Source organism: Apteryx rowi, unplaced genomic scaffold (genome assembly GCF_003343035.1).
Source record: "Apteryx rowi isolate R43461 unplaced genomic scaffold, aptRow1 scaffold_80, whole genome shotgun sequence".
NCBI lineage: Eukaryota > Metazoa > Chordata > Aves > Apterygiformes > Apterygidae > Apteryx > Apteryx rowi.
The window spans coordinates 1,405,320-1,423,425 of NW_020451094.1; the positions used below are offsets into that span (position 1 = coordinate 1,405,320).

An 18,106-nucleotide genomic window follows, 5' to 3' on the forward strand; every position below is an offset into this window, starting at 1 on the left:
GAACATGCCAAGCATTTAATAACAAAATTCCAGCCTTGTGACACAATCCAGTAATCCCAATACTGGAAACTAACCTCATCTTTCTACTCAACATAAACCCCTAATCCTAACACAGGCATCACTATTTTTATTTTGCCTGAACCTTTTCTAAAGGCATACATCTCACATATTAAAAAAGATTACTGTAAGACCAGACCAAGCAGGGATGTGTTAAACTTACATATTTACATATGTCAATTTACATGGGGTAGAGTGATGGAAGATTCCTGTGGCTGGAACAAACAGCTTCTTAAATATAATAATTTTCTTTTTACTTACTCTTTCCTAAAAAGATCATTAATTTGACATACACATATCTACATAAGCAATAATGTAATTCTGTCTGGTAATCACTGGTAGCACTTCCTGGAACCATATGCCCTACATTTTGATCTCTGAAAAAATAAAGTTTTACAAAAGGAGACCTTTTTTTAAAGCTTAACAATAAAGAATCTTTGTTTTCCCATCTGAAGCTTTTCCATCATTCTCACACTTCTTAAGAAACAGCGTGTGCTTGCAGAAATATCAGGTATCTACCAATTAGCAGAGTTCTGACAATGCAACTGCTAAAACTAGTTATGTTCATCTGCGTCCCATCGCTGAGGGTGTGGGGAGATGTCCTCTTCCAGCTGGAGCAGCTGAGGACATTTCTATTCTCAGCTTTAAAACACAACCCTCTAAATCAGGGTTCAAACCAGCTTTGTTAAGAGCTGCCCGACCTTCTCGGCTGAAGAGGAACCACATGCATCTTCTGCTGCCACAGAGCTCTTGCTGTGGCCCATCCCATCACACAACTGGGTTTCTGGCGCGCATATAACAGTGCTCTTAMACAGGCACAAGAGGTTTAGTGATGGCCAAACTCCTAGCCTTACAAATGCACATATACGTATTCCACCCGATCATGCCCATGCCTGAAGTCACCAGGAAAGTGGGCAGCCAGGAACATATTAATGTCATGAGAGCAATTCCTGCAGCCTGCTCCCAGCAGCTGTCTTTGCTGAGGGCTCCTCAGATCTTAGGAAAGAATCAGTTGTATCTGGATGAGTTGTTGCAGTGGCAACTGCTGGCTCCCCACCTCCTTGAAACCCCTCTCAGACCAGTTGTGGGATGAGGAAACAAACGGGGGGAGTTGCAGAGCCCTAGGACAACAGTGGCTGGGTGCAAGCACGCATATAACAATCCTCATCTAATATTAGGACCCCAAAACAGCAAGGCGGGAGGCCTAGCAAGCCAAGACCCCAGGTCCAGGATACATATTATAGACTTGTCTAAGGACTTATTCAAGACCTCTGGGAAAGGGAGGAAATAAACTCTTCCCCCCCACCAGCCACTGTCTCAAACACTGCCTTCATCATTTCCATCACCGGATCCCACGCAGCTTCTCACTCCTGCAGCTGTCCTGGCTTCAACACCCCTTGGACTTGTAGTGCAGAAAGTGCCAAACACTTGGAATTCCTGTTTTAAAGCGGATTTTACTGGTCCTGCCTGGCCCCAAGTGTGCTGTAGATGCAAGGATGAGCTTGACAAAGCTCCTGCAGCACAAGCCTAGGCCATATCCCAGCACAGACAGGAGGGAAAAAAAACCTAAAACAACAACAAAAAACCCCAYAACTCATCTGTCTTGATTTACAGGTCACAGATCAGCAGAAAAATTGTCCTACTGCACACAGTCCTCTACAGCTACAATATGGGACACAGAAAACTGCAAATTCAAGTGTTAGAGGAAGATACAAATATTATGTTGAGCTAGCAAAAATAATTTGTGCCCAGAATACGTTTATTCCTATCACAAAACTTTTACAGTCCTTCTAAATAAATAACCAGTTAACTATTTTGAGTATTGAACTGCTACCATGCTTAAGAGTTTAACCATTAGTCAGGACCCAGTGAGTATTGCACAGACCCACAAGTCCATGCCCTGGTCTCAAAGAAGGCATGAGTTTGTCAAGAGGTTAGCTATCCTTATGAAACCCTGAACGTGCCCTTCAGTCCCACTGAACATCTGGCTGTAATACTGCTGTGGTAAGGAGCTTTATAAAGCCATAAGAACATATATTTTCTTAAATTGTTGCCTGTCAGTTTCACTGAATGTCCTTTCAGTCATCTTGATCATGTAAAAAAAAAAATTGGATTGGCCCATTTGTTGTTTTATACACGTCTAACCAGTGCTGGGAGAAGCTGATAGGGGGAAGAAATTAGCAAGGCAAATTAGCTGGCAATAAAGAGAGACCCATAGAAGCTCCTTTCCCTGGGCATATTTCCTTTCTTTCTAATTTCCTTCCAGCCTGCCCCGACCCTTTCCAGCTGCTCATACCTGCCCCATGCTCCTGGGCAGAGGGAAGCCCAGTGACCGAGTCTAGGATGCCAGTGAGCACACACAGTGGGAAGACTGCCAGATCTTAAGCATTGTTTGACCTGTGGGCCAGGACCACTTCTGATGCTTCCAACATCTGCAGTGCAGTGTCAACCATTAACCAACCCGAATGCCTCTGGCTCCCTGCAGAACTTCTGTGCTCTTCTSCAAGTGCCTTCAATGTCTGTTTTATCAGTTTTTGAAAAGGCTATCAGGATTCAAATGATGATACAAAACAGGCTATGACACTTTCCCCTACTTCTTAGTCATGCCAGATCTTGTCTTCTTTTCCCCAATTTTTGAACACCACTACTAGTGAAGTGCTAAAGTATCCARCTAAGTATGTGTTGGTCACATACTCTGCAGAAGCAGCTCCTCAGATGCTCTAGTCAGATACTTGTTCACACCATAGCAAAACATTTGTCAGGTTTTACTGCCATGATGCAATGAGATACACAGATACATTTGAATGCCTTTAACCACAGCTCTGTGTCTCCGTACTAATATACACATTACAAGTGCCTTCAGCAAGTTTACAACACTCAACTAGATTCTGCTTCTTTAAAGCTTACTGTGCTTGGCCATATACAAATTCTCTCTCCAAATGGTCAGTGTTCCTTAATCCCTTCTTTGCCTGTGTAATCAGCAATAGAAACATTGCACATCTGAAAAAATGAGCAGGGTGACAGGCCCAGAAGAACAATGAAATTCCTAACTGGAATCCTTGCAGAGTAGCAGGAAGCATGTGTTGGCTTTTAAGGATTTTATGGCTAAGGTTTCAGAAGCAGCTATTCAATCTGAAGGCCTACTATTCCTGCTTTGTCTACCCATAGTCCTCAGGACAGGTAATTTGACAACTTAAGGTTTTAACTATAGCAGTCAATATTAACCTTTCAGTAAGAGCATCTAACAATTAGTCCCATCAAACTCGCACACAATCTACCAGTTACCTTAAAAAACTAAAACACCAGTTTACTTCAGGAACCACACAGAAAGAGAGACTGTTCCTCTACAGTCTCTCATCTCCAGATACTGTTTCTTCAATTCCATTTCCAATGTCAGAGTCCTTGTTTTTTCATGCAATTTCATCCTATCTTGTCCTTGCACTACAGTGTTTTCTGCCTAGCTCTCCTTCCATTCCTAACTGCAATAGGCATATTTTGCAAAGCCCATGATAGACTATTTTCAAAACCAATGCATAATCACATATGTTTAAGCCAAGTGCATAAACATGCTGAAAAATGCACCGTGTACTCCATCCTACATGAAATTTTACATCATCTCAATTCATCTCAGGAAAGAGAGTCTTTTCAGACAGTTTTGGCTAAAGCATACAAGGAGTTTCAAAGACCTTGCAATCACCTTCTACTCCATCTGCCTCTTCTTTCTTGAAAGCACCTGGCCGTTTTACTGCACAGGTTATACAGAAGCATCACTTACGAAGCAACAAACTTAGATTAAACCTTGACTAGGTCATCTTTTATAACACAAGGAAATACACTGTTAGAAACAGTCCTACGGACACATATAACAAACCAATGCTGAAAAATTACTACACTTACTCTGCGAAATGATACCACATAGAACGTATCTTCTCTTCTGCGAATAGCTTCAAAAAAGTCTTGGTAGCTCCTTGGAGAAGCATAATACACTTGCAGCTCATTCCCTGAGTTCCTGCTGAAATAAAGAAGGGAGAAGGGAATGATTTTTAGATACAAGGAAGTTAACTTCGGTGAAGCACTGGCTTTAAAGACTGGCTTTTCAAAAGAGCAGCAAATCTTCATACATTTAGAAGAGCATGAGGAACATTTTAACACAGTAGAACACAATGAGAAATAGTGGGTATTTGTTGAAAGTTCAAGGTATTTTGAAAGTCTTGCCCCAGGAAACTTTTCCAGGCTTAACTTTACTCATGGTTTTGAGGCAGGCAAAAACCAGCTTGTTTGCTCAGAGGGGAGAGAAAAAAAAAAAAAAATCAACTAAAAGTATCCGGAAATTTCTGATGACTTCTGAAATAGATTTTAGCAAGTTTTAGAATGAAATGTCATTCTGAAATTTAAAAAAAAAAAAATCTTTTTCAAAATTTTTTTTTATATTGCTAAGGATACAAACCACTCAAACTGAAAGCAGTGCAAAGTAAAGTACAAACAGGGTTTTTCATTTACTCTCAAGTGGCGATCCTACCTTCTCTCACCCGCCCCCCCCCCTTTTTTTTTTAATTCTCTTTGGTCAACTCAAAGACTGGCTGTTGATTTTCAATTTAGACATTGGAGCAAAACTAAGGTATTCATACAACTCTGGCAATTATATTTTTCACAATTCTAAACTTCAGTATATCAGATGTAAGGAAAAGATTCTCTGTCTAAAGTATTCTAAGCAAAAACACTGGCAAGTCATTCAATCATGGTAAAGTATTCTAAGCAAAAACACTGGCAAGTCATACAATCATGGTACTTATCCGTTGTTTATCTTGGAAAGGTGAGAAATTCCCAGCCCATATTGCTCTGAAGTATACTTCCCCAACCCTATTCAAAAATAACATTTAATCAAATTGGAAAGTTGTACTTAAACAAAACATTAGCTCAACTTTCAACCAGTTATTTTAATTCCTTCCCACTTTAATAGCATACTGTCTCTTTGCAATATTTGTGGCAAAAACTCTGATCAGTCTATTCCTCCCAAGCTGTGTTCTGTTGACCCAGATTTTAAACTATGGGGGCTGACCTACATTATTTTGGTAAGATGTTTCTAAAATATAAATACTACGCACCCAACACAATGCACAAATCTATCAAGTGATTTTCTTGAGCAGCAGTAGTAATAGACCATCATCTTCTCCTCTCCTACTGCTAATATAGTCCTCTTGCAATAGAAAGACTGAAGCTGCCAAGCCAGGTTTTCCTTTAACAGGATTGGGAGTGTAAATCCAGGGTGTACAACAAGATGCAGCCCTATCCAATACATCCTCATTAGCAGAATTATGCAAGTGCAGAATCAGATTAYATCCTTCTTCACACACAGGAAACAGATCTGAGCTAATCTGAGGTTGATTATTCATTCATAAAAACATGTAGGCCCACCAAACCATCCCTGAGATTTAGCAGTAAAATTTTACTGAGATAAAAGACATCACACCCACATATTGTTCAGTAAAACACATCCTGAAAACTGAAATTGGTCCCACAGCTCCTTTCACTCATCCACACTACATGAACTACAGCTAGACTTGAAAAATAGCCTTTTCTAACTCTATATCCAGCCCAGGGGAAAGTTGTTCCAGAGCACTTGGAAACCACTGGACCTTTGCAGAGCTCTCCTGGTTCTATGGAAAGAGTCTACCACTAGTCCTAAACTCCAATACCAGTGGATTAACCTTTAGGCACTTAAGAGTACCTGCTGCGCAAAAGGAAGGGAGGCACTTATGGTCAGAAAACAGGTGTAAAGATATTAGTTGTTAGAGTAATACATTACCACAATTACAGGAAAGCACCATATTAAATTTTATATACAAATACTGGTGCTGAATCTGGCCACTCATTGGGTGATAAATCAGTCTTTCTCTGTTTCAAAGTACACTCTGTTATACATCACAGAGCACCAGCATGTTGCAGGAATGCTAGTTTTAACAAGGAATGATGTTCTGGACATGTTGCAATATGCACCAAGAAACAATTTTAATAGCGTAAAATTTAGAAACAAGAAAAAAGATTGGAGAGTCCTTTATAATTTGATATCGGGAACCCTAAATGCATACTTTTAGAAACCCTCATTGAAATTATATCCGAAGCAAGCTGAAAAGGCTGAAGAGGGTTGGCAGGGTTTTTYCCCCCCCTCTCAAGTTGTCTCGATTTTGATCTTCCTCTGCTTTGACATTACTGCAATACTTTCCAATTCATCAATTTTCTTTTGGAACCCAGGACGCAGCATACCAATATTAATCTCATCAGTGCCACAGATAAAGATAAGAGTCTGTTAATGTCCTGCTATTCATTGATTAGATCACCTAAGACTAACAGGTCATCTTTAAGGGTGTCCTAGAAGCAAAACGCTCCTCAGTTTCCAGTGAAATTACTAGTATTAGAAGTCTTGAGTGTACTCCACAAAGAGATTTGTATCATTAATAAAAGCTTCATGGCCACTTGCAAGCATTTGTTTTGTTATGTATTGGGAAACCTACAAGCGGTTTAGTTTTTGGTTTTACACATTTGCACAGACACTGCCAGTACATTAGTAGTTCTCCACGGGCAATGCCTCATGGATAGCAAGGCCTCGTGGACAGCATCAGTGACAAAACTGAATCAACGGCCCCTTTCTTGTCTTCCAGATCGATGTGGCAGAAATGGACCTGGGGGTCCTGGCAGACAAGCTGAATGAAAGTCAACAGCGCATCCTGGGGGCAACCACATAGCAAGCCGCATTACGGCCAGGTGAGGATGGTCAGGGCCTGGAGCACAGGGCGTACCAGGAGAAGCAGAGGGCACCAGGTTTGTTGTGCCTGGAGGGGTCTCTAATTGCAATCCTCAACTTCCTAATGGGGGTCACAAAGGAGATGGAGACTGACTTTTCTAACAGAGACACACAGTTAAAGAATAAGAGGCAACAGGCACAAATGACTGCAAGTAAAATTCTAACTAGGTATAAGGAAAAAAAAATTTTCACAATGGCAGTGTTGTAGCCGTGGGACGAGGGCCCAGAGAGATGGTGGTATTTCCTCCCTGGGGATATTCAAAACTGGACTGGTCATGGCCCTGAGCAAYCTGATCTGACTTTGAAGGCAGTCCTACTTGGAGTAGGAGGTTAGACTAGAGATCTCCAAAGGCCCCTTACAACCTAAATTATTATGTGATTTTATGATTTCATGAAGCATCTAATAGCTGATGGGTCTGGGAGGAACTGGAAATCTGTTCTATGTTCTTAACAGTTCCAGGACAGTCACAGTATGCAGCTGCCATGACTTGCTGATTCTGTTCATTTAAACACCATTCATCTGAAAAGAAATCCGACTTCTTTCTGAGCACAGTGGATTATTCCATGCAGAGCTGCATGATGTCGTGGACTGTTTCTAATAATCCAGCTAAATTATTTGAAGACAAATGCAGACATTTATATTAAACTGCATCATACCATGAYGATATGCCTGTTGGTCCAGCCTTCAGTTAAAACAGACATCCTATGTTTGCCTGTGGAACTAAAAAAGAAGGTTTTTTTCTTATAAGTTAAGATATATCAGAATTTGGCAGCCTGGTTTCCAGAACATTTGCTTGTAGCTCGTTATTCCCTCCCAGACTGATCCTGCTTTCAAAACTGGAATATAAAAGGAAGGTCCACAGCTGTCTTACTTTCAATGGCAACATTTTAATTATTTTTCTCAAAGAGTCTACTTATACTCCATTCTGCTGATTCTTCTTTGCCACTTTGAAGCAGAGATCCTTTAACACGGACTCAGAGAATTCAGGAAAAGATCATTTTCTTTTCCTTATGCATCTCTTTCCAGTTCCCCAGGTTATTATGTTCCAATAACCAGCAGGGAAAACCAGGAGATGAGGACAAACCACACAAATGAGATGTAATGATACAAAACAATGTATTTGGTGCTAGCTATAATGCCTTCAGTCTTGAAGACAGAGATAAACCCTTCTCTTACTGTACTCATGACACTTCATATAAACTGCTGATGTTCTTCCAGACAGCCCCAAGACAGTCCCCATTTTTTTCCCTAGATACTCAAGTTTTTTTTAAGAGGGGACTCTGTAGAATGAGACAAAGATTCTCTCAAGACCTCTTGGTAGAAAACCCCCAGAAAAGCGGAGCTGTGATAGAGAGGCTCCTTTAAGTGTACATTGAATCTTTAGAAGCAAAGTTATTTTCTGTGCATTTCCTGTAGGGACAGAAGTCAGGTCAATAAATGTAAGCTAGCATCTTAAACTAGCAGGCTTAAGAATCCTGACATGGTGAAAATTCATTTTTCACCAGCTATGAGTGAGAAACAATGTTATTGAGTAGAACGTAATGAAAAAAAACAGGTTTTCTGCCTTACCTGAGGCTGGTGTCTGTATAAGGCATGGCCATTAGCTGGGAATCTACCTTCTCACTGAGGGAGCTCTGAAAAAGGGAGAAAAAGATGACACAAAAGGAAAACAATAAGCATTTTCTTGGTTTGGCACTATGCAACGCATGATGCAAGTCCGTAGCAGAGAGTGGATGTGTTAGGGGGGCAGGGGTTAATCAGTGCCCTGAACAATAAATGTACATTTTTAATGGTAAAATGCGAATAACAAATGGCAACCAGCACTCAAGCTGGAGCCAAAAAAAGGTGTTTTAATRTAGCCAAATGTGAAGTCACACATTCAGAGACAAAGAACAGTACCATACACAATAGTTGCACGTTTTGTCATCTGATTGCAAAATTTGCCGTCAGTGATCTCAAATTTCTAGAATTCCTTTGAGGTCATATCTACTTCCTATCTCTGCCAATATACAATACGCACATGACATTTCAATTTGAAATCCTAAAACCTAAACACACCCCACTTGAACATTCTACCATTTTCCTTTGGACAACAGTGAGAAGAATCTGATGTTTAATACTCAGAAAATCTTCTCTAAAAGTATGTGGCATTGCCCACATTTTTAAGCGCAATACCTTTGCGGGCTGTTAGAATCTCTTAATCAAATGAAACACGTCAAAAATTCACAGTCTTAATTTCATTCTCATTATCAATGTGTCATGTCGATGAAAGGGATTTTACAAAATGGGAAGTATGAACACAAATCTCAATTCTGTACTCTTACCAAAAATGTATCCCTCTAGCAAAAATCTGAAAAAATGAAATAAAAATATTTCAACAAAAACAATCAGCTGCGACCCTTAACAGTGAGCCTAATGAGTGCGCTGTAGGTTACATTTCTCTCTCTTAATCAACTGTTTATCTTTAAAAAGCCTTACAGAGAACTCAAAAAAAGGCAACTATCGATTTCATTTTAGAAAACAACCGAACATATTTTGATGACGGCTGAAAAATAAAAACTTTTAGCCTGAATCAGAGTGCAGGAATGAAAAATTTCAGCCTCAGCAAGAACTCTGGCAACATCATAAATGACCCAGAACAGCAATTTGAAATGGGAAGTGTTGGGTAAACTTAATTATAGGTGTTGTTGGCTACTTTTGTCTATAATAACAAGAACAGAGAAGTAAGAGAGAGTATGCAGTTATGTTGCCTGAAATTAACTTGTCACGCTATTGACTCACCAGTATAAACCTGCCTACCTGCATAACCCGTGCTTTCTGTTGTTGGTTATTTGATGACCTTCTGGACCTTGTCCTTTCCACTTCATGTCTATGAACCCATCCTCGAAGTTCATGATTCAACCTATAAAAACCACAGCAGTAATAGGAGATGTTTCCAGGAACAGTGGCAGAATTTAATTTTAGAAAACAGTTTAACTAGCCACTCTGAAGACCCTGCTGTTTAGTACTCTTTTTACCTTGTGATATCTTATTTTTAAACACCAGATGAAGAAAATGTAGTTGCAAGATTAAATTTATGAGAAAATTCGTAAAAGAAATAGCTATGAAGTATTGGAATCATGGATATGTCAACATGAAGCAGATACAGTACTTTTGCCACAATGAACAGTAATTCTGAAATTTAAAATCAAAAGGCTATCAGTTCAAGACTAAATAGTGGTTAAAAAGAATAAAATAATGAAAATAAGTTTCAGAGTAAAAAGAAAGAATGGACAAAGCAAAATGGAACCAAGTTCAGTGACGCACTTTAGAAAAGGTGGAGTTAAGTATTTTTTAATAGCATAAAGCAGATTGGCAGTGTCAGGTAAGTCTGCTTGTATCGGAAGTTAGAGAGACCATGTATTTCAGACGCAATATGCTTTTAACGGGCCTTGATTTCCATATTATAAACATTTCCACATATGAAGTGATTTCTTTTTTGAGTCATGAAAAAAGTTACAAGGTTAAGCTTATTTAATTCACATATTTGACAGAAACTCAAACTGAAATGCACTTAAGTTCAATGATCTAGATGTCAATAGCATTCACACCCAATACTGAACTAGCTTAATAATGCACTTTCAGTTGAACTGGTAGGCCTAAGATCCATCAGTTAATCAAACTTGAATAGATACCAGCCAAGTCAAACTCTTGTGGGCCAGTGGGCCATTTTGATGTGGCTGTCTCAAGTGTCTCCTATGCAAAACCAGAGTAGCAGTTTGCCCAGTTCCTTCAGACCAAGCAGCTCTGGTCAGCAGTCCTGTGAGCCATCCCAGCAGGTTACCAAGACCAAACTCAGATTTCCTATTTCCATAGTAGGAGACAACAGACAGTACAAATGCTTACAGAGGCACCAGTCACATACTGCATGAATAAATACTATGAATGGATAATGCTATTCTCCGGAGCTGTCTGTCCAGCAGCACTCACCCAACACACAGATTATATACAAACTCCAAATAAAAGCTTAAATGCTCAGAAGAGGATGCTTGCTCACCTTAGCGACTCTGTCCGGTTGATCAGGGGCTGACAGGGTGGTGGTGGTGGTGAAATATACAATAGTGGTTCCTCTGATACTATCATTAGTGCTTTGTTATCAGACACTGAACGATCATACCTGGGAAAAAGAGAAAAAGACACCAAGAAATCCCTTATTTTTTCCATAAACCTTTGACCAAACCCAAAGAATAAGCATCACCGTGGACAAACCCACAAAGTTACAGCTACTCCCATAGGGTCTTCTAAATAGGTGAATAACAGTTTGTTCTAGCATCCAGTGGTCTTAGTCACTTCCCCCAAACGGTCTGATAGCTCTGAATGCAGGAAAGACAGATGAGGATTAGTAGTTGCAAGATCTCCTACCAAATAGGCCAGATATTGAAAGGAAATGTGGCCTGCCGTATACTCCTCATAAAATGTAAACTCCGAGATCCCTGTGGTGGCAACTTTCTCTTTCATGTCACAGCTGTGCAGGATTTGCTATACAAATACAAAATTTATTAGCCACTTAAACCAACTAGATACGAAGACCACGAGCTATAGTTCAATGTTGGGTAGCAGCCACAAACTGTATTACAACTGAGAGGAGAGGATTTTTTTCCCCAGATATCTCCAACACAGTCTCCAGTAGCCAGACTAGCTCTTTGAGGAAAAAGTGAGAAAGAAGATGCATTTCAATACAAAAATCTATAGCGTTCTCAGCCACAAAGCAAAGAATAATAGTCCTTTCTCTTGTATTATCTGTATCAATTGAGGGGTCTAACTACTTATTACCAAATGCCTACGATAAGATCCTCTCCTGACATGTTCATGAAGTGAACTTTATGCACAGAACAGCAGTTTAGCTGCCATTAAACTGATCTCTGATTCAGGTATTAGATACACAGTGGAGGATGCCCTGCTCAGGATCAAGGAGACAGGCAGGACCCTGGCCACCAGATTAAAGAGAGTCAATATTCAAAGCAAAACTAATCAATTCTCTGGACAGGAAAAATGCCAATCCAAAAATTGCGTGGTAATTCCTCCCCTGCTTGAAGTCATGTTGCAACACTCAAAAGATGAATGTATTTTGTTAGGGAAAACAAACTTGGTAGCTGGATGCTAAACTGGAAGGAACCATAAAAGGTTATTCAGAGATCGCCCATTCTCTCACTCCTATCTCCATAGCAATATTAGTTGTATGGCCCAGGCAGTCTGAACGAGCAAAGAAGCCATAAGTTAAGCAACAGAAACTGGAAACCCTCCTAGTTCAAGCTCTGGCATGCAGGGATCAGATCCCTCTTGATGTTCCCTGCTCAGACACCATGTCTACCCTTGCAACAATGTGAGCTTCCAGTGCTAAAGAAGGCTCAAGCTTTGGCAGATGGAGGGGCAGCAGTGTCAAATTAATTCCAGATTGTTTTTTGCCAGGTTTACCATTCTGGAGCTCAATATCTTCTTGAGCAGAATTTTTCAATATTCAAGACCTAGAAATATCTTTCATAGCATGATGTTTCAGCCCGTTCTGAAAAATCATTTAACTCTGGAGAGCAGCAGATGTCACCTAAGTTAGGTCCTTCTCTCAGCATACCAGTGGAAAAGCTGGAATGGCTGTGGCAGATACATCCCACATGTTCAACAGCCTTCAGTAAGGCTGCTTACCTGGGTTGTGGAAGACCTGAATTCAAATATCTCCACTTCCGGAAGAGAATGAACTCCCTCCTCCAGAAGCCCACCCAGCTGCAGACTCATCGTCACTCTCCYCCAGTCCCAAGAACAATTACGTCCATGAAAAACAAAACAATCCCACCAGGAGAGAGCCAACCTTGCTGTAGGACACCTGATAAAGGACTTGTCTAGGGAATGGCAGACTGGGGTTCAAATTCCACTGGAAAGATGAGGGATTTGAACCCAGGTCTTCCATACCCCAGGCAGGTTGGTTTTTAACACTTGGTTGCAAGATAAAGAGGACTCTTCTCCTGGGGGTATTTCAGACAAGTGCTGATCCAGCAACTGTCTTTGCTGGAGGGAGCATGTGAAGAGGATGTCTAGTACACAGGCAGCTCTGGGCATGACCAGAAAATGGAACACTAGAGAAACTATTACAGAGGCAGTTTAAGCACCTCTAGGGTAGCAATCGCAGAGAATTTGAAAGTCTATATTTTGGGCAGAGATGCTTAAGATGACAGTTGGGCACCTAAGTTCTTTTCTAAATGTAGCTCCAACCAATATAACAGCCTTAGTCCTCTTGGTTTTGACAGACTTGTAGCTCCTAAACCTTGACTTCCTTCCGAAAAATCAGGTAATAGGGGTTTATAAAAGCTTTATTCATATTCTCCTCCTTCCCCCAAGCTTTCTTTCCATCATCATGTCTGGTTCTTCTGTTTACTGCATCTAAAACAGATAAAGGAGAATAGGGAGCAAAGAGCTCACTGCTTGCCAGTAAACAGGGTGAAAAAGTAAAAAAGGAGGAGGTACAGGCACTAGCATATCCTCCTAAAAGAACAACTCTACTACTATATCACATAATTCATGGCCTGAGATGTGCCACATAAGATACAAAAGCCTCACCATGGCCACATAGAACTACAGCATTAAAATGATCTTGATTTATTGCCTTCTTCCTGCATGGCAAAATATACTAGGGCTTTCTGCACATCTGTGCCTGACTTTGTTGAACCAGCCAAAATACTCTACTGGAAATGGAAGATCTGATAGGATAAATCCTGTAAGGGGAAAATATGAGCTGGGTTAGTCAGACTTCAATCTGAAGACAATTAAATGTTTGTTAAAGTGACTATATAATTAAATACACTTCAACAGAATAACTGATAAACATATTCATCATTAATATATAGTTTATTCATTAGCACTGCTGGCTGGAATTGCTGAAGCAGACTATAAGCATGCTCCCTATGAGGAGTTATCACAGCTCTCAAGGAGCTGATGGATAGATAAGCATAAGGATGGACTCTAAATTTCTAATAAATTACAATGCTCATTAAGTTCAGAATATTCGCCTAACCTTGAACTTCCCATATCTTCTCTTGAGCAACTAAACAAATAGATACCGCAGTCTGAAAAGTAAGAAGAGAGATAGCATGACAAATATCTCAACTATGCAACCTAAAATAAAGATCATGGGGGGAAACAAACAAACAAACAAACAAACAAACAGATTTTTCCTGAAAAAGCAGCTGAAGAAGGTTGAGAAAATCCCTAAGATATAACACCATACAGTAAGGCAAGACTGGTCAGGTGTACGCCTCTGAAGCTGTAAGTGTTTGGGAAATCCTGGAGAGTTTAAAAAAAAAGTATTTATTTGAAAAGCAGCCTGGTCAACTATACTGAATTATAACCCAACATCTGACAATAATGTTTCTGCAGGRGTACTATTTGTACTATAGTAGATATGTACCCTGCAGAACTTATTCCCCAGCAAGGAGGAGGATGCTGGAGAAGAGGTGACAGAACAAATTTTGCAAGCTTAGCAGCTAGTAAAATGAAGTGACTACAGAGGTCTAGCCCTGGAAATTATAAAACAAAGAGTTTCTGAACAAGCCACTATCACAGCCCATTATAATGGACATTACCTAGCACACTGAGAATAATTCAGTTAAGCAAATCAGAAGCGTGTTGGTTCAAGGCATTAATGCACTTCACAACCTTGTTGTTGATGAACTTAGATGACTTAAGGGGGGCGGCGGGGGGGGGAGGTAGTTAAAAAGGAACTGCCAGACCTACGGTACAGGTGGTTTTACCTCTACCCAAAGCATAAATCACCAAAATATGCTAGATCAACCAAATGCATAGCACCTATCATTTCAGAGATCAAACACATAAGAGAAGACACGCYGTGCATCTACACAGTGAGCTTGGTATGGGCTTAAGACCAAACTAACATCCTAATACACCTTGCATCTGTATAAATGTAACTACCAGCAACCTTTCTAGAGAATTCTTCACTAAGTCAAATACATGGAAAGAATGGAGCAACCTGAGAGTGCAACCTCATGCTACAGGACATGAGGGACAGCAGCTGTCCAATGGCACAAGGACTGGAGTACTCCCACAGCTAAACCGTATCTTGACAACAAATTAGCAGAGACATCTGCCAGCTTACTAACGGCTTCTCAGCTTAAATCAACAACAGGAGTACCTCTGATTTGTTTCAGGGCAAAGTCAAAAAATTTAATCTATACCACCTTCAGCAGCGGGTTCAACCCACCTTTTCAACCTACCACCCCACCCCAAAGAGACTATGAATATCAGAAAGATATGAGGCATGGTTTAGGAATCATAATTAAATACAGCTTTTCAGGCTTATTGTGAATAAACATTTGGTTTACTACTCAGCTGTGAAGAAACATCCAAAGTTTGCTGGATTGCAGTCTAAAGACTGTATTATTTCATGCCTAGCCCTACACTCCTGATCGGATGCCTGTGTGAGATTTTGGTTTTACAAAGTCTTACCCTTTGGACTTTGGAGAACTAAAGATGCAGCATGCACAGTTGTTTTCAAGATCTTAAAGCCACCAACTACATGGAAGGCATATTAATATGCAAGTTCTTTGAACTGGACCACACATTACAAGGATGTCTTAAAAGTAGATTTCTAATAAAACTCTTTCTTTGCCTTCAAGTTTCTCCTTTGAGATATGTTTACTTGGTATTTTCCTGCACAACAGCGAGGGCTAAACATTTTATTCCTTCTTTTAAAGCAGTTTTTTTTTACCCCCTTTCCATTGTCTGAGTCTTCAAAAATGCCAGCAACCACAAAATTTAAGATGAATTAGAGATCAACTTTCAAAACACTGATTGTAAGTTCAGTTGCTCTATAAGAGCAATAATAATTCTTGCCAAAAAACAAATGGAAGGACAGTGAGCTCTAAAAGGACCATTGTCCTCTGCCCCTTACAAAACATTAAAGATAGTCATCTCACCTGTTAGTCTTCTCAGGAATTATGCTACCAGGTATTTTCTGAGCTGTGCTGGACTCCTGGCTGGCTGAGAACTCCAGCAGATTTCTGGTCCGATGGTTAGAATTCACAGTGGAATCAACTGCACTGGGATCCTTTTCAAATACACTGAAAAACATGAACAGCCATAGCAAAACATATCACTTATACACAGAGGATCTGCAAAACACTTTACTGTAAGGTGTTAAATACTCAAGTAAATAACTTTCTGGCTGCTGGTATCCATGCTACAAGGATACAGTTCATGTCGTATCAAATGCTGAAACTTAGCATCTTGTGCCATTAAATTACTGTCATTCAAAGCACTACTAGAGAGAAATGCAATTCTGTTCTCTTTTTCAGTATCACTTGCTGGAAGGATTTTGATGCTTTGGTTTTCTTGTTTCCTCATAGCTCCACCTGATGAAACTGAAATCAATCTGTTTATATGAATACAATATGTAAAGAGAATATAGCTACCAAATTCTATGCAGCTGCTGGCTTGGAATATTATGCCGATCATTTAACAAAACTGTACAMAGACTTATCTATGTTCAAGCCTACATGGATTTAGAGACACTGGCAGGACTAACAACTCCATCTACACAGCAGCCGTGGGGCCTGTTCCCAGACAGGCTGCCTTGCTGGGGGTAGGCTTGCACTGATTGAAGGATCCTCCCTGGGGGCCGTTCAGCCACCCACGCAGCGTCCAAACTTCTGCGCTGCTCTCGATGCAAAACAACGCAGCAGCATTTTATGCAGGAGCTGGAAAAAACACGAGACAACCACTCTACGGAAATGACTCCATCGTAGTTCAGAAGTGAAAAGATCCTGAAGGACAAAGCAGTACTTCAAGATATCCTCCCCAGAGGCTAGCTTTACTCTTTTGGAAACATGGTTACTTCCTGATATACCTATATTTACAAAATCAAGTCCTAACCTTCTTAGCTGACAAAAGCAAAGCATTGCCAGCAGCAACACAGCAAAAACGCAAAAATACAACAAGACCACAGTATGCTGATGAGATCACTGCTTACAGAGTACATTTTAATTCATGCCCCATCTGTCCTGTGCAGCAGAGCATAAGCTCTGCAGGGTAAGATCTCATTTTCCTATTTGTTACAAGGCATCACACTGTAACAGGCAATGAATACAAATGATAATAACAGAGAAAAGCGAGAACTAGCAAGGGGAGCAGATCAAACACTTCGCAACCAAGTTGAAGGTATGCGGTTTCCTAGCAATTCCTTCTCTTTTGCCAACACATTTGCGCTCCTGTTAACAGTAAGCCAGGTCTCCCCGTGAGTAATTGTGTCACGTTCGGCAGAACCATCAGAGCCAGGGCAATTCCAGATAAAGGCCTGACGTCACTTGGACTGCCTCATTTCCTCCAGGTTTCCAGGCAGCAGCACAGAACCAGGGCACTGGAAATGTTATAAGGCTCTGCTTTCACTGAAGTAAAAGTTGGCAGAAAAACATTTATAGATAGCTTCCTTACTGTATATGTAAACTACCATCCAGAAGTCTTGTTGCTTCTAATGCCCAGAATGGAAAGACAGATGGTTTATTCAGAGCCCTGTAGATTAGGACGAGCATTATAAACAGGGCAAGGGCAGCCACGGGMAGGGGTTATCTCCCAGTATAAGCAACAGCACCTAACCTGATAAGTAGTAACTCTCGGCAACAAAACTAGTGTTTTATTTGGAAATATCAGTTGATGCTTAATGTTTACATTCTTTTTAAATGCAGCTATGCTTATGACACGAATATAAAACTTCCCTCCTGCTCAGAACACATGCTTTGTGAACACCTAAAAGGTGACACACATAGGAAACAGCTTCTTCCCATTGACTGAGTGTTGTCTTTCATGCAAATACTCCTTTCTCAAACAACAGGGAGGCTAAAACAAATTTAAGCTACTGAACACTAGCATCATGAATCCAATATGGAAAAGCACAACACATGAGCAACAGGGCAGAAAAAAACCCTTATGAGCACAGAGACCAAAAGACAGTAGGACCCTACAGATTTAATGAAACAGAAACAGTCTTTTTGATCCAGGATTTTAAAGGGCCTGGCACTGTATTCAGCGCTGAGGAGAGAAACCCCATTCTGTGACACTACAGTATCTGTTTTAAGAAAACACTACCCAACGGGATGAAAAATATAAGTGATATAAGTTGTGCTGTCTGGGTCAAGACAAATGGTATATTAGTTTCCTTCTGTTCCTCAAAGCCAGAGCTGCATGGAAGAATTAAAAGAAACAAATGA

General features: G+C 40.4%; 1 protein-coding gene across 1 annotated transcript in view; it reads right to left on the reverse strand.

Annotated features, from left to right (window-relative positions):
* ATF6 (activating transcription factor 6) overlaps positions 1-18,106 on the reverse strand; it is a gene marked incomplete at its 5' end in the record, with an annotated part of 96,603 nt that overhangs the window by 51,840 nt on the left and 26,657 nt on the right. The window contains 5 exons of the mRNA XM_026089171.1: positions 3,955-4,069; positions 8,430-8,494; positions 9,660-9,762; positions 10,897-11,016; positions 15,821-15,964. Coding sequence (XP_025944956.1) covers positions 3,955-4,069; positions 8,430-8,494; positions 9,660-9,762; positions 10,897-11,016; positions 15,821-15,964 — 547 coding nt within the window. The remainder of the gene's footprint in view (positions 1-3,954; positions 4,070-8,429; positions 8,495-9,659; positions 9,763-10,896; positions 11,017-15,820; positions 15,965-18,106) is intronic.